The sequence below is a fragment of the Polyodon spathula genome, chromosome 5, assembly GCF_017654505.1.
Source record: "Polyodon spathula isolate WHYD16114869_AA chromosome 5, ASM1765450v1, whole genome shotgun sequence".
Lineage (NCBI taxonomy): Eukaryota > Metazoa > Chordata > Actinopteri > Acipenseriformes > Polyodontidae > Polyodon > Polyodon spathula.
In genome coordinates this window covers 40,248,556-40,271,547 of record NC_054538.1, presented here as the reverse complement: position 1 = coordinate 40,271,547, position 22,992 = coordinate 40,248,556, and the positions used below count along the sequence as shown (strand labels likewise).

General features: G+C 39.0%; 1 protein-coding gene across 3 annotated transcripts in view; it reads left to right on the top strand.

Moving 5' to 3' along the window:
* LOC121315955 (acyl-CoA:lysophosphatidylglycerol acyltransferase 1-like) overlaps positions 1 to 22,992 on the top strand; it is a 67,997-nt gene that overhangs the window by 38,010 nt on the left and 6,995 nt on the right. Inside the window, exon 7 of one of the 3 annotated variants that reach the window (XM_041250591.1) lies at positions 7,085 to 7,409. The exons of the other annotated variants lie outside the window; for them this stretch is intronic. Within the exon in view, the coding sequence (XP_041106525.1) occupies positions 7,085 to 7,178 (94 nt within the window). The 3' untranslated portion in view covers positions 7,179 to 7,409. Of the gene's footprint in view, positions 1 to 7,084; positions 7,410 to 22,992 lie in introns of those variants that run through there. 3 annotated transcript variants of the gene reach the window in all.

Here is a 22,992-nt window from a genome sequence, read left to right as displayed (position 1 = left end):
CTTAGGGTGGAACTTGAGTCAAGAGTGATAGCCTACTATTTATTATAGCATATAAATCTGATGTTATTTTCAGAGGATGAAATCACAAAGGATTTATATACTGTAATGAATACTAATTGTTAAATTACTTAATAATTAGAATGTTCAAAACACATTTTGATAGTACTAATTTGCATAATTTATGGTGACTGTCGCCATAGCTACTCGTTTTATATGTGATTCAGGTAATCCATTCAAATTCACATATAGCTAAGGAATACGTTATATAGAACAGTAATCATGTTTTCATAATTTAAATAAAAATGCATGTTATTTATGTGCATGTAATTGATGCTGCTTGCGATATTTGTAGCTGAAGGAAGCAGATAGCCGAAGCAGGGAGACCAGCAAGGAGACAGTGATAATAACTCGTATTCGATTTTTTTTTTTTTTCTTTTTTCCTGGGTTGGGAAATAACGTTAACGATTTAATAAAGGTAACAACAACATAACAAAATGTGAATCTTGGTGAGCAGAGTACTGTATCTTGGAATTCCAGTCTGTAACTTTGTTTAAAAAAATCATAGCCTTCAATATAAACGTATATACTTTGGCTGTCGTAGTGTCCGTCTTACCCTTTGTTTCATTGGAGCAGACAGTCATGTGACATGTACCACCAGTGCACTGACTAGATATGATTGCTTGAGTTGTCAGGGGTGTTACACAGGGCAATCCTCGCGGGATTTGGTCACAAGCAATGTTTAAGTGTACGTCACCCCGGAAATCACTCAAGCATTACCAATGAAACACATCGATCCCTCTAAACGTGTTTTACCGGGATGATCTGTGAGCAGAATTTTGATTGAGAAACCGCTGTTTGATTAAAGCACACAACTTTATCATGTTATAGAGTAAAAAAATCGGATTGCCTGTCGGGCAAACAGCCAAAAAAATATATGTTGTCCGACAGATTTTTTGGGTTGTCCCGGAACGTCAGGCTAGCGATTTTGCGAGCCCTGGCACTAATTTGTGCTGTGGGGACTTGCAGTGTGTAGTGTAAATGAGTTGGCACTCATGGTCTCCTCTGATCAGGCTCCAAGTTACTTCATGAACCTCCTAAATTTGCTTCACCTCCTTTTGCCTCATTTGGAAGTTGCATCACGTTACTTTAAGGAATAAGAAATGCCCCAGAAGATGTTTACCCACGTTAAGGAGTGTAGTGATTGGGGAAGAAGACAGCTGGAAATGATAGTAAGGTGAGCTTTCTGGTGACCAACTCAGCTCTCTGATATGTAATCTAACCAGCACACTAAATCAGATGTGTTGTTCACAGGGCTGAATCGGTTCCTCAACAAATGTATTTGAACCCTCCATATCCTGTAAATTCAAATCGGAGAACTTGGACAGCAGGTTAATATAAAAAAGCACATTTACAATATGGTCCTCCTGGAAAATTGACACACCCAAAATTAAAATTATTTTTAATGTTCTTTTAATGTAAAAATAAATAAACAAGTATGTAGCTGTTAATATGTAAGCCAATATTCTTTATAGGGTTGCACTTTATAATGGCAACATATAGTAGCGGCACATTCTTGTTTAAGAAAAGCAAATACACAAAACTATTAGCGCCATTCTCCGTTGTTTATAATTACTCCACAGTTAGAAACCCTTGCATTGTGAAATACTGAATAAATATTTGGTTTTATTCCAGTAGTGGCCAGTGGCAGAGTTAACAACAGTGTGCAGGTGCAGGAATGCAGTAGTGATCAATGAACAGACAGTCAACGATAATCCAGGTGCAATGATATTTTATTTGTACAATCCAAAGTCTGATGACAAACATCAATAAACAATAACAATGAGAACAGGCAGTACAGCGGTGTGTATTTTTCTGTTGTTAATCCCCGGATTGGTCCCATAATAATAGTAGTCCCGTTCCTAAGCACGCACAAAACACAAACACAAGTCCACAGTGAGTGCTAAAGTGTTCATGATCTCAATCCAGTTATTTGTGAAACAATGTGCAGTGATGTCCGGGTAAGTGCTGGCCTTTGGCGACAGCTCCAGTTCGTGTTCAGCCATTTAATAACAACAAGCAAGTGGTGCTTTAGACACAACAAGACAAAACACTCACGATTACAATACACAATCTCCTTCCAGTTCAGCTTTAACCATACAAAGCGACAGATCACTTCGCTATGCCCCTTTTGACCCCTTGGTTAACTACTGCAACCGCTCCTCTAGCAGCTGCCAAGTCGTTTCCCTTCCTGGTCAATGATTTATTTTATTGTAGCTCTGCCCCCTTTCTAGATGAAAAGACTTCCTTCTAACCCTGGGAATGAATTGTCTGACCATCCAGTCCAGGGCACTCTGTTCCCTTTACATTGCGCCCTCACAGGTCAGGAGAGGTATTTATCACCCAGAATCATTCTCACAGGGCCTAATAAGACTGTGCAAGGACTTCGTGTTACAGTAGTTATTAATGTTTAGTAAAATTCACAGCTGTGGGGCAACCTCTCATGTCAGAAGATGGGGATAATTTGAAATTGCCATCTATTTGTGGTCTGAATTGACAACATGCCCCCTAAGCTATACAATGCAGTTCTGTTAGATTTCTTTACAGGCTAATTGCCAACATGGACATCCCTTGGAGAGGTGAATTAAAGTCAGCCATTTAATCTGCTTTTTTAATATTGGATACAACACAGATTAGAGAAAAGGACAATAGTCTTAAGAAGGCAATTTTGCCTTCAAGTGACCAAAATATAATATTTACGATGGAAGTTGTTCCACCTTTTAACGTGCAGCTGCAGATATACACTTGTCTGTTGCCACATTCTTATTTTTTCCGTGTGCATTGAATCCTAGGAATGCACGTTTGTGCAATTTTATACATTTGTCTAACTTTGCGTCCATTATTTAATGTGAGCACCATCTGTAGGCAACTTTGGTCGTAAGTGTGTTTGTGAGATGTGGTAAATATTAAAATGTAATTGTTTAAAGATGGAGCCCACATTAAAAGCACTGTAAAAAATAAGAATGTGGCAATAGACAAGTGCACATACAAAGCACAAGGGTCTATAAGATGGGAATTTTGCCTGCTTTATTTCAGGCTCTTGGATTGAAACTTAGCCAGGGGACTGAGTCAATTCCATGTGATGTTCTTGGCTGTCTCACTATAGACATCATAGAAATGGCCATTGTAACAAATGGCACAGGTTTGAAACTAGAACCAAAATTGCACATCGGCTGCTGCATTTGTCATAAATGCTTCAAAGAATTTAGGTAGAAAAATTCACTAGGCTTTTGTCCACTAATTAATGTCCATCCCAATTTTTTGTGATCAAATGTTTATTGGGGAGAATACAAAAACATATCCATTTTAAATACTATATAATAATTCCCCAAATTTTACATTTTCAACCCCCCACCCAAACCACCCTCCACAAAAACCACCCCCCACAAAGGACCTCCCTAACTAATGTCAGTCAGATAAAACTGAAGAAGGATTAATCAAAGATCCAATGGAGTCTGCAGCCGATCTCCAGGCCTGCACAGTCCTCTCCCCAGCGCCCGACCTGTCTAAAGTAGTATTTATCAATGTGTTCATGTCAGCACCAAGAATTAATTTAAAATCCGATAGGTCTAATAATATTTTGGTCAATAAATTAAAGAATTCCAGATCAAATACAGTTGAGGCATACATTGATAAAAAGGCAACTTTTTTTATCTGAAATAAGTTTTAAGACAAGCCACTCTCCCATCTCGATCTCCTTCTGTACCCAGAATAGTTAGCTGGATATTTTGGCGCAATACAGTCAGAGCGCCTTTTGTTTTGTTTTCTGCAGAGGAGGAAGCAGCCACATAGTAGTATTTACTGGTAGTCTGGGTATGCCTTGTTGTTTAAGAGGAGATCCCTGAATCATGGAAACATCTTTTTTTTCCTATGTAGTAAATCTAGGCAAGGGAGGTATTTATTAGGGGAATTTAAACCTCGCACATTCCAAGATAATATCAAAAGATTAGTCGTGGGAGTCAAAAATAAATTCTAGAATCATGAACATGTAAGTAAGCATGACATGTCGAAATTGGTACAGGAGACCTTATTGCAACCATCCCTAGGATGCAGCAAGGCAATACAGATCCCTGAATCATAATCTTTTTTTTCCTTAGGCAAGGGAGGTATTTATTAGGGGAATTTAAACCTCGCACATTCCAAGATAATATCAAAAGATTAGTCGTGGGAGTCAAAAATAAATTCTAGAATCATGAACATGTAAGTAAGCATGACATGTCGAAATTGGTACAGGAGACCTTATTGCAACCATCCCTAGGATGCAGCAAGGCAATACAGTAATAATCTTAGAGAGGTCCTCATTGCACCCCCCATTCCCAGATTCCTCCACTACCCCTGGGGGGGGGGGGGGTGAGGGGAGGGGCAATACCCACAGACATGAAATTAAGATGAGGGGACGAGGTCCCTCCCTCTCTCTTGGAACTGCTGTATGGGTGATTGTGGCAGAGTGCCTTGCACCTGTGTGTATTTTGTGCTTGTATGTTGTGTGTTAATGTTGGAGTATAGTCATTGGTACACGGAATATAAACGAGTCTGTGTAACACGAGTGTTTCAAATGTATATTTGTATTTAGGCACGAGGATTGCACAGCACTTCATGTGCAGGTAAAATGTAATAATATGTGAGCACAGGGAATTGCACTTTATTATTCACATGCAGTTGTACCGCGACTCCAGTTGAATGATTGATTAGCACTCGAGTCTCGGTACAGCTGCATAAAAGCAGCATGTTTTCACTCACTCGGGGTTGTGTGTTCGGTGAGTGGAGAACGGGTGTGGAGAGGAGAAAATAATAACGTGAAGGAAATCATAAATTCAGCTGACCGTGTTTGTCTATGTAGTTCGTTTTTGTTTGTCTCTTTGTTTTGGCTGCCAGTGCCGTGTCGTGTTTTTTGCCCTGTTTTATTTTATAATAATAAACCGTGCAGCAGCGCATCCATTTATCATTTCCTCTCGCAGTACTGTGTGTTTCTTCTGATCCCCACTACAGCCGTCTTTGTCACAGTGATGCACCCTCTCTGTTTCTATAGGGCTCTGTGTGGCTAAAGCAGGGAGCCATTTTGAAAGGTTAGCTTGAAGAAATGAAGTTGCATCATCTTTCTCTGCCCCTTCAGAAAGCATAATCAAGCGGAGATTAGATCCCCTGTTTCGGTCCTCAAGTTCAGCCAGAGAGGACTGTAGAGAAGAAATATCCTGTATAGCAGGATGTATGTCCTCCACTGTGAGTTTCTTTCCCCTAGTTTGGTTCGACGGAGAAGAGATATTTGCATCTATCGTATCTACCACTTGTTTGACAGGGGTTTCCAATAGAAAAAAAGAGAAAGAAATGTTGCTTATAATGCGTTTTTAAAATAATACAGATTGAGAAAAAGTTGAAAAATAGGCATGAGTGTGAGAGCTCAGTGTCTACGCGACCATCTTCGATTAGCGCCACCTCACTTTTTATGTGCAAAACCCTTCTTTGCTGTGTACCATTTGAGAAAAGCAACACTGTTATTGAAAACCTCTTCATTGGAGTTAGAATATGAAGCTACAAGGACCAAATGCACACATTGTATACAAGTTCAAATATCACATGTAGAGTCAGATGTGTTGAATCAACCCTATATTTAATTTATAGCCACTTTTTAAACTGCAGTACAGTGACACATACATTATAAATATTAGAATATAGCACACATGTAGTTTCTAAGTAAGGTTTTAAATTTGAATCTTTTTGGCTTGGTTATTAAGTTGCCATTGCCATGTCTTTGTGAACTGTGGTTATTAACTATTTAATCCATTGGTCTCGTGAAGAGATTCTCAATTGACATTCTCTCTTTTTTTTTTTTTTTTTTTTGTAACATCTACCAGGCAAACAATTGGAGGATGATATATAATCAAATCGAATAGATGAAGTGGTATAATTTCAACTACCTGCTTGACATTCTCACTCTCATCTCTATAGCAGAGGAGTGAGGGAAGTAGTTTACAGTAGATGAGTGCAGGATTCATCTCGGGGCTGTATCCTTTAGCTGATTTCACTGTGGTAATGCTGTGGTGTGCTGTGCTGTTTATAAGCCCTTTGAAATTGCAAGCATTGTAGCAGAGCACAGCAAGAAAATGTAATGCAAAAATACTGCATTAGGAACACTTTCTATTTAGGAGCCTTGTCTGAGAAAATTGACTTCCTGTTTTAACAAAAGAGCTTTCAAGATTAGATTTTGCTCCCATATCTGGTTTATTTTCCTAACGGTTGCTTTTTACAATGTGTGTTTTTCACTCTATCCAGTGGATCCACAAGCTAAAATTTGCATTCTTGTAACTGTAGCAGTCTGAGACTACCTTGCATTGTCATCCAGTATACTAGGTTATCCGTGACCCAGTTTTAATATGTTGGTGAAACTGTGCATAGACATTGCTTTTTAAGGGCTGAAGAGCAAATTACTGTCAGCGTTTATACTGCTTATGGAACAACGCAATTCAGGATTATTTCCTTTTGTCATCAGGATCACATTGAGACTTTAATTTTTGCCAAGATGTATGCTCGTGCACAGAAAAAGCACCCCTGGAATTTGCATTATGAAATTGAAGTGCTGGCTTAGTAAGACAAATAGACAAAGTGGCAAAGTGGTTTGCAATGTACAGGTGTAGAGGTGATGCAGTGCTCAGTAATAGCAACTGAACCACAGTTCAATGGTGAAAAACTAAGCTTTATTATTTGCTTAAATAATAATACTGGCTACACCCAGTGATGTGTAAAGCCATTCAAAACCACAGGGTTCAGTTCCGAAATAATAATACCAACACATACTTTAAAACACGTACATGTTCCCCAGTCTAAGAGTGAGTGCTTCCGGTGCAAGTGGTGTTGTGAATACACGAAACAGTGCTAACAGTGGTGCAGTGCAGTACGGGTTTGATGCTGGCTTATCAGAGACGTGGATTTTTAGCCATCTACAATGAAAAATAACAGTTAAACAGACAGACAAGGCAACACTAAACACTGTTTCTTTTTATTCTTCCTGCTTTTTTCGTAACCATAACAGAGGAACAGATTGTTTGGCCGCATCCCCCGATGTACCTTCAGTCACGCCCCCTTCGGTAGCGAGTCCAATCACATATCTTCCAATCCATGACTGACACATTGCCTACCACATTAAGGCGATGACTTCTGGTATTGTGACTCCGCCCCCTTTCTGGATGGCCAACTTCCTACTGACCCCGGAATGAAGTGCCAAACCATCCGGTCCGGGACACACTGTTCCTGTTATACAGCGCCCTCACAAGTTGGGATAGAGTTTGTTGACTAGGATTAATTTGCTCTCTGTCACAACAATCCACTTTAAACACTTCTCCTCGTGAAGTCAGGTAGGAGAAAAATCAGATGGTATTTAATTTCTGTAATAATATGCAATGAAACCGTATGTTTGACTCTTAATAATAACAGATCTTAATAATAAGAGGAGTTGTTGTTTTCCCTGAGGACTAAGAACTGTACTGTGCATCAAAAAGAAATAAAAGAAAGTTTATTTTTTGAGGATGTCCATATTCTTCTTCAGTTTGCTTAGTTTCACTTTAGGATATGGAATTGCAATCATGCTTTTAGCTGATCAAACTTAACGTGATATTAAAAAAAAGGCTAGGAACCCATTCTTGGTTGGGCAGAGTGCTCTGTTAGAACCAACTGTCTTCGGCTTTGCAGCCTAGAACTTCAACCACTGAGGTATACACGGATAATAAACAGTTTTTTTTTTGTTGTTGTATTACTCAATAAATAATGGATATTACTGCCATCTAATGTAATAATTGGATTTAGAGTTTATAGGTAATGGCCTCTTCATTTCTGATAAGGGTCTATAATCCCAAGAAAGACAGAAGACCAAATAGGAATGAAATGGTCTTTTGAGCTTTAATGTCTGTCTCTACTTGGCTGAAACAATTATAATTTTCAACCACATGCTAATATTTTACGTTTTACACCATAAGCTATATTTCTCTCACACTTTCAATTCTTTAAAGACATTAGGTCAAACTAGGATGCCATTTCCAGCATACCATTCATGTGTGCTTATGTCACTTCTTGATTTTGTTTATGTATTCAGACGCAAACTTTATATGTTTTGAATAAAAAACATTTATTTTTTAAACCTTCCTGCCAAGTGAGTAGAATGTTGGTGCTCCTGTTGTTCAGTGATAACATTGGTAATTATATTTGTTAAAGAATTTTGCAAGCTAATTTTATCCAACTATTGAGATCATTTAAGAGAAAACATGTATTTTATAAGGGTTATACTTATCCTCTGATTAGGCAATGCAGTTTCCTACCCCATCTGTATTTTATAAGGTAATATGTTTTGTGTAGGCTGGCTCTCATTGTTATAAGAGGACTTATTTCTGCATATTAACGTATTATAAATCACAAAAAAGGATTGTGCTCATGAACTGCTATTAAACGTATGCCTTTTTGTGTGGCATCTATACACAGGATAAGATGTACTTGAATTTTGACAAACAGTGATTGATTGATTTTCTCATACGTGATTTATAATGAACCTGTATACAGTAACTGAGGAGGTTTGCACAGCAATTGGTTTTACATAAAATAGAAGGATATACAAGTATATGCATATTGCAAGCTTGTTAGTTAGTAATTAAAAAAAAGCGTAATTATTCACTTTTTATTTATTTTTTTAATTGCCTTTTATAACGATGAAATATGTTTTAAGTTTAATCATAAATCCTCCTCCCCAAAGGTGCTGAAGATCAAGCTTTCTTCTACGGTGTGCTTACCTGGTTGCTAGGCAAGCAAGCCCAGTTCACCCATAGCAACAGCCAGAGAACTGCATTAAACAAATGCATTTGATTGTGATCACATGTTCTCATTAAACCAAGGGTTATTCTTTTTTTCCTTGCCAGCAACATCAAACTGATACAAGGTGTAAATAAGACAGCAGCAAACATGACCTGCCCCAGTGCCACAGTGTCACCTTGTCAATGGTAAACAGTTATGGGGCTTGCATCAGATCAATGTAAAGATGCCATCCATAGTTGTTTAATGATTAATGTGATTGGTTTATTACATATGAAAACTGGCCTCCTCTTACAGTAAAGTTTGATAAGTTTCTGTTTTTCAGTTGTGGACTTTGTGCTTCCACGTCATTCTGTTTCTTCTCCGCTGTTCAGGTTAAGCAAAAAAAGAAAGAAACATCCACCTGGCATTTCTGAAAAGTTACATTCTTGCTGAGCCTCTGAGTATTTTGCTATCGTATGAGAAAAATAAACTGCTATTTGACTGCAGTTGTTTTGCAGGTAATTGGAAATGCAGATCAGCAGAACTTCTTGCAGTCAACTTTCTGTTAATTTTCTTAGTAGACGTAAAACAATGTTGACCCTATTGCCTCTACAGATAATCTGGAAGCTTACTGCTTGTATATGATTCTTATGAAAATGAATCATGTTTTAAACAGAGCTGGGATGACTTTATCGTGATGGTGCTTTTGCAATTTGAATCCTGATTATTCCACCATACTACAGTATATTTGCTATTTTCTATAGAATATATATTAAACTCTTTATATGTTTTCAATTCCAAGGTGTAGGCAAAAGGTGAATGAAATATCATTGCACTGAGTACAAGTATTTAACTGTATTTATATGTCCAGAGGATTGGTGTGAGCACCATCATTTTCATGGCAGATAATGATCCGTCACCATGTTCAATAACATGAATGGCGTGACAAGGCCAAATGTATCTCTGACAGCTTGTCAGACTTGCCTGTAACAAAAAATAAAAATTCATAGTAGGGAAAAAAAAAAGTAGGACATTGTGGATAGTCTGTACATTGCAATGGACGTTGATTAAGGTTGAATGTGTTCTCTTTTAAAGGTGAGAAGCAGGTTGAGAGTATGGATGTTGGTCATGTTGATCTACTTTTTCATTATACTGATGGCTTTCATTTACTGTACACCAGTGGCAGGGCATAACACCATTTTGTGAGGATGTGTTTGATTTTTTTTTTGTTTGTCACCTTGTGTATTTTGCAATCTGATCTGTGTATACCGGATGTGGTATCTTGAAAATCTCTTTTCCGCAGCCACTTGACTTCCCTGCCATCCATGGTAACATGTGCCCCCAGGTTGCTAAGTAACATTTATTCCAGCAAATAGGGAGGCCCAGACTCTCCTCCGTTCAGCAGTTACACTGCTGCCTGCTCCCCTGCATTCACGGTTTCAGTAGGCTACCTCAAGTCTCTGCTTTAGTCAGAGCTTCAAGAGTTTAAATATAATGAGGCATGCGTATGTGTTTGGCAACGAAGGATACAAATAGAGGTCAACCTGCTCACCTAAATACCAAAGAGCCTGATCCTGTGTGGTGAGATCAGGATCTGGGAATCATGCCACACACAATATCAGCAGAGCATTTCAAACACAAAGCTGCTGGTTAGGGAATTTGAAGTTGCTGTGTACAGGTTATGCTGCTTGAAGTCTTTGTGTTTCTTCATCTTTTGTATTTGTGTAAATTCGTTCCCTTCAAACTGTTTTTTGATCAATGTAAAGATGCCATCCGTAGTTGTTTAATGATTAATGTGATTGGTTTATTACTTACGAAAACTGGCTTCCTCTTACAGTAAAGTAAAGTTTCTGTTTTTCAGTTGTGGACTTTGTGCTTCCACGTCATTCTGTTGCTTTTCCACTGTTCAGGTTAAGCAAAAAAAGAAAGAAACATCCACCTGGCATTTCTGAAAAGTTACGTTCTTGCTGAGCCTCTGAGTATTTTGCTATCGTATGAGAAAAATAAACTGCTATTTGACTGCAGTTGTTTTGCAGGTAATTGGAAATGCAGATCAGCAGAACTTCTTGCAGTCAACTTTCTGTTAATTTTCTGACTAGCCATAAAACAATGTTGACCCTATTGCCTCTACAGATAATCTGGAAGCTTACTGCTTGTATATGATTTTTATGAAAATGAATCATGTTTTAAACAGAGCTGGGATGACTTTATCGTGATGGTGCTTTTGCAGTTTGAATCGTGATTATTCCACATTACTACAGTATTACTATTTTCTATAGAATATATATTAAACATAGTGCTGGTTAGGAAATTTGAAGTTGCTGTGTACAGATTATGCTGCTTGAAGGCTTTGTGTGTCTTCATCTTTTGTATTTGTGTAAATTCGTTCCTTTCAAGCTGTTTTTTGTCTTCCTCTCTTCACCTTCCACCCATTGCGTAATAGCATTGACCGCAGAGGAACAAATCTGTTGTGTGGCCCTGTTGCCCCTGCCTTGGCAGCCTCTCCTTCCCTGTGAAGGAACACTGTATTGTACTAAATGCACTCTTTTTCTATATAACCATAGAAAGACTGTCGTAGTATTGCAATAAAAGGGTTTCCATTGCCGATTTTAATGCCAGGACAACGCAGTGTGTGTGTGTGTGCGCGTGTGGAGGATCAACCCGGTATAAAAGCTTATTGAACTACTATATGTCTTGTGATTTTCTGACTCTAGTCTGCCAGTGTCTGTCTACAGTATGTTGTAACAGCTAGTGCTAGGGTTTTCAGAAGCAAATGTTATTTTTTTCATTAGCAAACATCCTGTTTTAGCCCTTTCCATCTTGTATGTATTTATTTATTTAGAAAGTTGAAAACTTCCTGATCAGAGGGAACACACCTACGCCAACCACAAAATCAGACTGGAGAGTATTCAATCAGTAACATTTAACCCTTTGCGGTCCTATGTTGTACCAGGTCCGGCATTGCAATTTTCCGTGTCCAGTCCAACATCATCAAAAAGACGTCAAGCATAGGTCTCTAGTCGTTTTTTCTCTGGAAAAAACAGAGAAAACCTTTCAATGGCCAAGTAAGACTGACAGGAGCCAAATGAAGTCAAAATCTGAGCAATACACATAGCCCCTGCACCACAGAGATAACAAGGACACAAACAAAGAAGATAGTTGCTTCCGCATCCAGCACTCAAAGAATATCATGGGCATTTGCAGAGCTTTTTGAGATCTTACAGTAATAAAATAATGACTTTGATCGCATTACTGAGGAGTTTGTGATAAAACGAGTGATCAGGAGAGGATTTATCAGTATGCACGACTATGAAGAGGTATGTGAAAAAATACAGTGAACAAGGGGTGGGGATGGCTGGAGATGCAGTACTGAGTGTCCTTTCGCTATGCAGTGCCTTTTAAACCTGTTATACGCTGAAATATAAAATATATTTTAAACAATGTGTGTAAAATAAACGGCGCGTCTGAAAATAAATAGGACCTGACGTGCCTGACAAGCACTGAATAAATGGACCGCTAAGGGTTAAAACCTTTCAAAACAGATCAAAACTTGCAGTTTGGGGTCTGGATTTTTTAGACGTAGGCAGTGCACTTCAAATGCAATAGAAAGATCTATTTTCTCTGCCTGGATGTTTAATTTTAGAACAATGGCAAAGCTGTAAAATAGATAAATTATACCTTTTTTTATTTTTGTGTTTGAGGTTTTCAAAAGTGAGGGTGAGGGTGATAGGGATGAACGTAGGGGCAGGCTGTTTGGTCAGCCTGGAGATTTTCAACTGAGTAAACTATATCAAGCAATGTGCTGTTTTTGTTAGCTTTACCAGTTGAATGAGGCCACTCGGACAAGAAAACAAAACAGATGTTTTGTTAGCATCCAAAAATGGCAAGGGTTCAATGCTAATAAAGTTATATAAACTGCACACAAACAAAATGGTCACGACCCCTTTGAACTGAAACTGCAGAAAATCAAATTCCACGCCATTTAAACAGAAAACTAGAAGTCTCTGAAACAATTTGACAATAATATATAGGTCTAGTGAAGAGTAAATAGCTTCAAATTTCATGTTTTTTTTTTAAAATTTATTTCTTTATATCCCCTTACTATTTTATGGTGTTTGAAATGAGTGGTTTTGGGTTCTGTTGCTCCAGTATTGTGTTTAGCATTTTTCTCTAAATCTGCATTTATGTGTCTTTGAGCTTGTCTAGAGAGCTGACAGCACTGAACAGCCTTTCTCATTATGTTCAAATCGTGACAATGTGATCTTTCAGTTCTTCTACTCCCATCTACTCTACATTAGTATAGACAAAGTAGGTAGGACTGGCAGAGATTGTAAACTGAATAAATTAAACCAAGAAAGCATAACTGGCAAAAACCCTAAGGTCTACGAAAGCGTAGTTGATTTGGTTTTCAAAATTGTACACCTATTGCTGTTGGTTGTTGTTTTTTTTTTTGGTTTTTTTTAAATGTATTAATTTTTCTTCACACAAAAGGTACATCTGATGTGTCTTCTGGTGTGTGTTTGTGTGAAATTCAAACTGTCCAGATGAAATCTCCACAGAGGAGTCTAATTGTTTGCCAAGGTTTTGACTGAAGAAATTAGAGCCCTTGTCTGCTGCCTGTGTGACCAGAAGGTTTTGAGTTTACATCTCCTCCTCTGCCAAGTGGGTTAGGTTGAAAACTCATTTTGGCTGCATGGCTCGCTTCCAGCACATCAGATAGGAGTTTGTTTTCTGAAAATGCGTGTTACCAAGAGTTGGACCCTGTCCAACATTTTAGAGTATCTTGCATTATTAACCCATTATGACCTCGTAGTCCTGACAAGACAGCCCAGTGCAGACAGCTGGTCCGCACCAAATACTTTATTGGAATAAAATTACAGTTCTGATGAAATAAAAAGTAAAGCTATGAAAGCTGACAGATTATTTCTGTTTTGCAGGGGATGAGTAGATTTAATATCCCTGGTCATTGGCATTTGCAGTGCAGTCAGCAGCCATTTATCCAACTCGGTCAGCTCTGTAACACAAATTGGTTCTATTATAAAATACTACATGTAACCACACATTTCCTGACTCTCATTTATCCCTCCCAAGACATGCGCCTGGGTTAAAATCAGTTAGGAAGTGGCGGGAATGCACACGTCAGTAACTACTAAACTGTGTCAAAATCTTACTGGTATTTTTGGTTTTATTATGTAGGTTTTACCAGTTGAAAAGTCATTCTGAATTTTTATTTTTTATTTGTTAACTAACTGAACAAGTTAAAAGTTGCAGTACTGTATCAATGTCGATCTAGCATTTGGTAAAGTAAAAGCAAGTGCTTGCCAACAGTGCTGCTCCTATCATGAGTGCACTCACACTTTATATTTTAAGTCTTTTTTATGTTTCTTTTTATTACTGTAGGTTCCAGTGTTGAAAGCTGTAGGTTTACTGTTTTTCTTTCAATGTGTTTTGCACTCATTGAAAGACAGTTAAAATACAGCAGAGTACAGAACAGTATTGTGACTTGTTTCCAGTACTAAAACCTAAATTGCAGTATAAACTCTTTGTCTGCTATCATAAAGGTAATCTTCTTTGGAAATTACATTTGTATACAAAAAAATATGTGCTTTCAGTGATTCATTTTGATATAATGGTTTTAGATGTTTGTTTTTCTGGTTCAGCATTGTAATCTAGTGGATGTTTCATAAAGCTGTCACTCATTTATCAGGGGAATCTGTGATGGGAAGGGTCAGATAATGAGTACTGACTAATGCCTACTGTATATACTTATATGAATTATATTTTATTATTTTGATATGTCATTGTAATGTTTAACAAAATGTGAAATGACTGTTACTTGCTCTAAAAATATGGGAAGATGTGCCATCAAATTAACAAAGTAGAAATATAGGTACTGGATACAGGAGCAAACCAGAATCTGGTTAAGATGCATAAATGACAATGCCCGACACCTTGCAAGAGGTGACAGGTAAGGGAAGCCATGTGATAGAATAGCCACTTGGAGACGGACTGAGGAGGGAAGCTGAAAATGAGATGCAGGGATTAGAAATGACCTGCTGCTAATAGGAAGACTTGGCAGGCTTGATAGAAGGGCTTTTGTCCAGCAGTTAGTAGATAGTAATTGTGATAATGAAGTGAAGGCTGGGATAGCCAATACTACATCCAGATCAGTTACTGAAATGTAATCTTGCATGATGTAAAATCGGGCAGTCAAAGGAATATGGGATTTTCCACAGGTGTGTGTACATTGAATTGAGCACTGTCCTTTTTAAATTTTCTTGACTGTTGGCTGTGGAAACCCTTTTACGTTCCGTGGAGAAAGCTCTTTCGACAATTTATGGCAGTGCTTGAAATTTAAAAAAGTGGCAGTCATGAGAGTCTCAGACAGGTCGAGAAAGAGAGACAAAGGGAAAGGTAGAGATACCCTTTCCATCTCTAGTCTGCCTCCCTGTACAGCTCTCTCTCTCAGAACGGGGATCCTGTCCAGCTGTCTTTCTTGCCCTCTCTCCCTATCCGCCTCATCTCGATCAGTACTGTGTAAATCGCGACTTACCTGGGTCAGAACAATTCCCCAGCTCTCAACGTTAACACTCTGTCATTCCGTTAGACACTCCACGTCAACAAAACATTTTGTAGTGCACTTCCTCAAAGTTCAGGTCACAAACCATCACTCGTGAGACCCTCATCCACGTTTTGTAAAACATCACTTGCAGACCCTAACGCTCTGGATGACGTAATACGCATCTTGCAGCTGCTTTAGAACGTACGACGACAAGACCTGTATTGTTACAGTCATAAAGAAAATGGTACCAACTAGAAAGTCATATAAATGCAGCTGACAGTTTGGGAAAGAAAATGGGCAGCTAGTCAGTGATAAGTTGTACTGAAATGTTTAATTGAGAAGTGGCGGTACTCTGTACCGGTGAGTACCGCCCCATTTCAAGCACTGGTTTATGGGATGTGCAGCTCAGGAAAACAGCCTTCCACTGTCTGTTTCACATCCCTCCAGTTTTTTTTCTTAAAAAAAAAAAAAAAAAAAAATAATAATAATAATAATAAAATTCTGTCCATAAAGAAATAGAAAACAATTGCAATTTCAGCCTTGAGATGTTACAAGAAAGTGTTTAACCATTGCCAGAAATATGTATGTAAAGAGGTGAACTCTTGAGTTTTTCAGTGGGATGTATAATTCAAAGTCCTCATTGTGTTTACCGTCTCTGAAAATGAAGTGACTGTACAGTAGTTACGAATGGTGGTCACAGTATTCTCTCCTTATGAAACCTACTGTCCCAACTTCCATTCCTAAATAAACATCCCTGTGAGGGCAGCTTGAATAACTCTTCAAACCCACTGTTGCTGCTTCTACAGCTGCTGATATTTCATAAAACATTTCAAGATGCAACTTTTATATTTCCCGTGTTCTGGAAACTCAGGCACAATCTAATGGCACCCTTCACTTTGACCTATTTGATGTTTTGCTTTCTGGATGGTAATGACCCAACCCTGTTTCTCTCACATTAATAATAATTGCATTGTAAACACCAGCCATTAAAGCTAGTTGTGTTTTTTCATTGCTTTGTTTGTTTAATACTGGTGTACATTTGCTCGTCACAGCTGACACACACACACACACACACACACACACACATATATATATATATATAAATTACACACACACAAAGTACATAAATACAGAAGTGAACTGTGAGCAGCCAGGTGAGTTTCCAGAGAGTGAACACTAAAGTATTTTGTTGTTCTTATTAAGAGGAAGTATGGGTTCCAGGTGGCTGCACCTGCTAATTTTCAGTTGCTCTTTCTTGATACAAGCTGTGTGCATATTGAGAGCAATCGAGGTCCAGCTATTGCACAGTTGAGGCACATGCTCGTGTCATTTGGTATAGTTGTCATTAATAAGTGATTGTTGTCATTGTGAGTGTGCCCACTATTTTGAAAATAGCTTAGGATAATCCTGTGCCACACTGGGGTTTATTTCATTGTTCCTTTGTACTGTGAGGGCCTCCCTGAAGCCACCCCGGTAGTCAACCGAAAATTTTTAATTTAAAACAGTCCTTCACTGCCATGTTTTATTCTGTGATTTTCAGCAGCAAAACATTTAGGGATTCTCCAGGGAGGGGGATTCCTTATTAAAGAATGGTAAGTCACACAAGGAATATGAACAGGCCTTCCCCATACTCTCTCGAAATCACAGCAGGTGTCCTCTGCATCACAGTCCAACCCAGCCAGGTGCAACTGAAAGTTGGGGATTTTGCTTCGAATGAATCAGCAATAGACTGAATTACTCTGAATGGTTCACAAGGGGACCATTCCCATTTTGTTAAAAGGAACAACATTAGGGTAATAAGTACCTGCCATGCAGTTTAATTTGTATCACAGAATCTAATTTCTTGTACTTGTACCCAAAATTCACATACTGATCCTGGATTTTTTTTTGTCGTCATGGTGACAATTTAACTTCACTAGGGTAATATGTACTGTGTATCTCACAATACGTGTATTCTGCATCATTTCATTATGATGGAATGCACTGACAAAGTAAGGCTAAATAGCAGGGGTGGTCAAACTTGCTGACCCTCCAAGCTGCATACCAAAATGTTCACGTGGCCGAGAGCCGCAAGACACATACTGTAAAACGTGAAATGTTTGTGAGCTAGACATTTTAAATACTAGCATTGTTTTAAACATTTGTTTTAATTCTTTTAATTATAATACATTATATATATATATATATATACGATATATATATATATATATATATATATATATATATATATTTATATAACGAGATATATATATAATATAGCTAATAACATGTGGCCTACAGCACTCAATATTCCAGGTGGTCTCCCATCCTAGTACTAACCAAGCCCAACATTGCTTTGCTTAAGCATTGCATGGTAAGTTCGATTTGAAGAGCTTTTAGCCATCAGAGACGTTGCCCAGGAGTCAATACAAGGAAGTAGCTCTTCTTGACCCCCTCAAACATTATAACGGAATAAGAGAAAGCATGCGTCATCCCACATTTCACCAGGAGCTGCACTTGAAGTGCCCGGGAGCCACGGTTTGGCAACATCTAACATTTTATTGATGCTTCTTTACTTAATTACACACTTTTATGATTTTATTTAGTTTTGCTGTAAACGTAACAAAAGCAGAAGTTGATAATTTTATTTTGTTTGTCAGAAAAATGTAGGTGACATAACCCTCCTTTTCTTTCCTTTGCTAATGGCTGTGGCTGGTACAACACACTGGTAAATAACAAGCTACTTTTGTGTGTAACTAATAATATTTCCTTGTTATCGTTGCAGAAACGCTAATTACCCCTTAATTATGTGTGATTGGACAAGCGGTAATCTTAAGTTCAAACAACCTCTAATTTTCCTAATTTGAATGCACACTGAAACAGTCTTGTCCTTTATGGCAGTCTGGATGTATAATCATACAGACCCCCAGCCAAAGGCAATTATGTTCTCTTTCCATCTAGAGTAGGCGCTTTCTCTAATTACAGTAAGTCATTGATTCTGAAAAACATGATTATGACTGCCAATAGAAAACTGTACGATTTTTAAATCAGCCTTCGGTTTTTGCGTTCCAAAAAATCTTTTGCTGCTATTCTGCATGATAGCTTTATATTACTCTCCTTGCATAGCAAAGTGCTGCAGACACCTTAACTTTTAATATCCAGCATATAACAAAGGTATTTCTACAAAGAAAATGGCAAATAAACTTTTGTGAAAGAACAATTGAAAAGGTGAAAAATTAATAGTAAAAAGTGGCTGACAGTTTGGATTGCTGTATTGTATAATTTTACTTCAGTCAATTGTTAAATAAGGTTGATAGGCATACATAAGCCATTTCTTTTTAATTAAGATGTACGGCACATCATTCTATAGCCAGAGGCTTTGTATATTATTTTGTTTTGATGAGTCTGTTCTGGAACCAAGAGAATAAGGCCGTCCATTGGAATTAGCAGTTTAATGCTAATCATACCCTTTATTTTAGTTTTTCCTTTGACTTGTTGCCAAAGGCGCTTTATAGATATTAAACCTATTAAATTACACTCAATGGACTGGTCGTATTCCAATGCATGTTTGAAAAGGACATGCGTGTTTTTTCCCCATGTACAGCCAAGACATTCTGGCCTCTGACCACCCCCGCCCCCAACAAAAATAGGTGTCTACAGCATGTGCTTATGCAAAACGTTAGGTTACCTACCATAACCCTGGTTCCCTGAAAGAGAAGATGACCACCAACAAATACTTTTGCGATATGCCTGCCTTAGGTTGGAGGATGTGGCGATGCGTGACCATCTGGAACATCCTGTCCCTCAAGAACCCATTGAGGTGTCTCAGGTCTAGGATAGGGTGAAACCCATCTCCTTTTTTGGCACCAGAAAGTATCTCGAGTAGAACCCCTCTCTTTGAGATGCTTGTTCTACGAGGTAGTTGGCTTGAGTGAGAAGCAGTTTCTCTACTCATTGCCTGAGTGCCAAAGCCTGGAGAGGGTTGTTCACTGATGTAACCATAATCCTTTGAAAAGGAGGCGGTCCCGTGCGGAACTGTAGTGTGTAACCGGTATGCATGGTGGTGAGCACCCAGGAGTCCGAGGTGCAGTTGTGGCAGTATTGCAGCTGATTTTGCGTAAACGATTGGGCCTGATGCTGCAAGCCTTCAGGGCCCCTGCTGGGGCTGCTGAGGCCGGGGTGGAGCAGCTGCCTGGGGTGACTGGAACCGTTTTATTGGAGTGCTGCTGCGTTGGATGATCATGTCCTGCATTTCCTCTTCCTTGGGGAAGAGTCCGATTTGCCTGCTGCCACGGTGGCTTGCAGGCGGTGCCTCGGGTCACCCAGTGGAGCAGTGGGAATTGGGACCGTCTGGGTTATTGTGCCAGGTGGATTATTGTGTGCACCGAGTGCAGTGAGCATCACGTGCACCGTGCACCAAGGTGCTATGCGCGCCGAGGCACCACAGCATTGTGCGCACCCAGTACTCCGCACAGCGCGTGCACCAAGCACCGCGTGCAGCGAGTGCACTGTGTATAACGAGCACTGAGGCACCGAGCACAGAGGCACAGAGTGCACTGAGCACTGAGGCGCTATGCTCAATGAGGCACCGAAATTCCGTGCTCACTGCGTGCACTGAGGCACCGAATTACCAAGGCTTGAGCGTGCACCGAGGTACCAAAGCACCGGGGGGCTGCTAATGCAGTGATATCTACCCTAACCATGTGTAGCCAGCCACCTGATCAGTGCGCACAGCATGCACCAGGGGAGACACACAGGCCGAAGCTTCAGCGGGCAAGAGCTCATTTAGTCGAAAAAGAACAGAGCAGAAGGGAGAACACGCTTTGTTTTTTGAAGTCCCAAAGCACCAAGGTGGGTGAGCCGAGATAGCCGGCAAGGTCTACTCAACAGCAGGGCAGGCTAAGCACAGCCCCGATGGAGGAACACAGAGCCGACCGACTTTGTTTGTTTGTTTATTTTTTATTTTTTGTTTGTTTATTTTTTATTTTTTGTTCAAGCTGTGCGAACGACAGCTGGCAGTCACTCAACAACGGGGCGGTCCGGTGGAGGAACGGTGTTCTCCCAGAAGGCGTAGGCTGAAAGACAACACACGCATACACCAATACTGCACAGGCAGTCACATTCATATGACGGACAGCCAAGAAAAGTTGGCCTACGACACAAGCGAAGCAGACTGTAAGAAGGAAAAAGACACTCAAAATGGAACCGCTGATTCCACGAGAGCGGCAAGCCGGCCCTCAGCACGAATGCAAGGGAATTACAGTCGACTCAGAAGAGCTCTTTTAGAAAAGCACACTTTGTTTAGTGGCACAGAAGCATACCTTACCATAGGTGAGAGGCAAAAGAGGAAGTGAGCTCCTTGGAACAACTACTTATTCCCTCAGCAGGCGGGACCGAGGACGTCATTCCATGGAGGGGCCTGTCGGCAGCTCTGACATAAAATGCTCAGCGAATACCTACCTAAGGCAGGCATATCCCAAAAGTATTGGTTGGTGGTAGTCTTCGAATTGAAAGGGAACCAAAGTACAGATGAGACGATATGGTCATAACAAGACCTGTTATTTTAGTGGTGATGAAAATATGCAAAATCAATTTCCGTGCACACTAGATAAAAATAACAAGCCACATTTATCTGACTGGCTGCAATCACATTTTTAAAAATGTATTTATATGCATGTCTTTATTTTGAAATGGTCATAAGATGGCATGGTTTAAAGCAAACTCCATCCTAATCCACTGTAATTAATTTGCTACATACCTAAACCACTGTTAATGAGCATAAAAAGTACATTTTATGAACACATCTACTGTGTTCTAGCTGCAATTCAGCATTTGTAGGGGTGTTGACTATTAGGAACATTTTATTGTGCATTGAAATTATAATGGTTTTATAATTATAAATTCTGGAGACCTGTGAAGATAATTGCCAGATAAAGAATAAGCTGTTAAACACCAGAGGCTCAATTATTTGCTTTCAATGCAGATTTCTATTAACACTTTCCAAATGCCACAATCTGCCCTTTTGTGCTGGAGTTGCTGTCGTCACTCAAGTCTGGAGTCGATTCCCATTCTGATTCTTCTGTAAATGATACTGTTGGAATATTTGACCACCAACTGTTTTTATGTGAAGAGCTGGGAATATGACAATACATTAAATCCTAAGCTTTCTATCCATGTAAGACACAACATGTTATTTGTATTTATTTACACTTTTTCAAATGCCCATCACACGTTCCAACTGAGAAAAATGTAAAACTTAACCACAAGCAATGACTAGATAGCTAATTTATTCTAATGTTACTGTCTACAGTAAATTAATGTGCAACCCAATTGAATTCCTTAAAATGTATTGTTGTTTTAGCTGATTGGACAATTTTTTAATGTGTTAAAAGATCCAGGGTTAGGGGTGTGACCGTTGGCTCTGGCACTCTCATGGGTTAGGGAGGCAAAACTGGCAGGGACTGTTTCTATTCATCGCGCTACAGCTGACCCTACTGGCCAGGCACCTGGTAAGCTCTGCTGGACACCTGCAGCTCGTTGACGTCCACTGTGAAGTTCCTGGGTGCAAAAGAGTAAATTGGCTTGGCCGTGGGATTGGAGGATGCTCAGTGAAGCTTTATGTGTGGGGAATAGCTGCGGTGAAGAAATTTTATAAATATGTGAGGGGGGAAGAAACCAGGCTGATTTATTTGTAAATTGTAAAGACCACATTTTGAAATTCTAGTTTCTTGTAAACCCTCTTTTGTGTAGGTTATGTTGAAACAGGTGACCAGAAGCATGACATGAAAATGGATGTTACATGATGGGTGGGGGGGGGATGTTTTAAAAAAAAAAATAAAAAATTAAGTGAAGTAACCCTTTAGTTAAAACCTGTTTTTAGTCAGTCTTACTGTAAATGTGTCTCTTTTTTTGGACAATCATTAAAAATAATAGGGACTCTAGCAGGGCTGAGTCCCTGCACATGAGAAATGATTGTTTTATACATTGTATGATGAACTCCACACACCAAGTGAACTCCCAGTCCATAGTGGTTGTGTTGCTTCAGTAAAATAGATACTGAATACCGAGTGTACAAGATATTGTAAGATAAGTGCTATGGTAGAATAAGTATGAAACTTACAAAATATACACCAACACTAATCATTTTAATTTCAAAAACTGAGAACCGGCCCCTCCTCACTCCCTCCCTCCAGCTCGTGTTATCCAGAGGCAGAACTTTAATTTCTTCATTCGCCATATCGACAGTAAAGCATTCTATATTGTAAGCTATTGCTATTATTTTTATTTTTTATAGGTAGTAGTATTAAAGTTGTAAAATGTGACTGTGACTAATAACCTGCTTGGCATGGTGACTGTTAAATAAAGCTTTGTTTTGCCTGTCAGCTGCAGTTCTTTTAATTGCCTGCAATAAAGTGCTGCTGCAGTGCAAGCTTACTGTATGTATCGCAAGCAACATCGATACACAACTTAGATTTTTAAAATTGAAATTATAAAAACATGATTGCTGTTCTATATAACATATTTTTAAACTACAGTACATGTGAATGTTTTGTTCCACTTATATGGATTAGCTGTGAGATCATAGGATTTTCAATCAGATATAAACTAGTAGCTATGGTGAT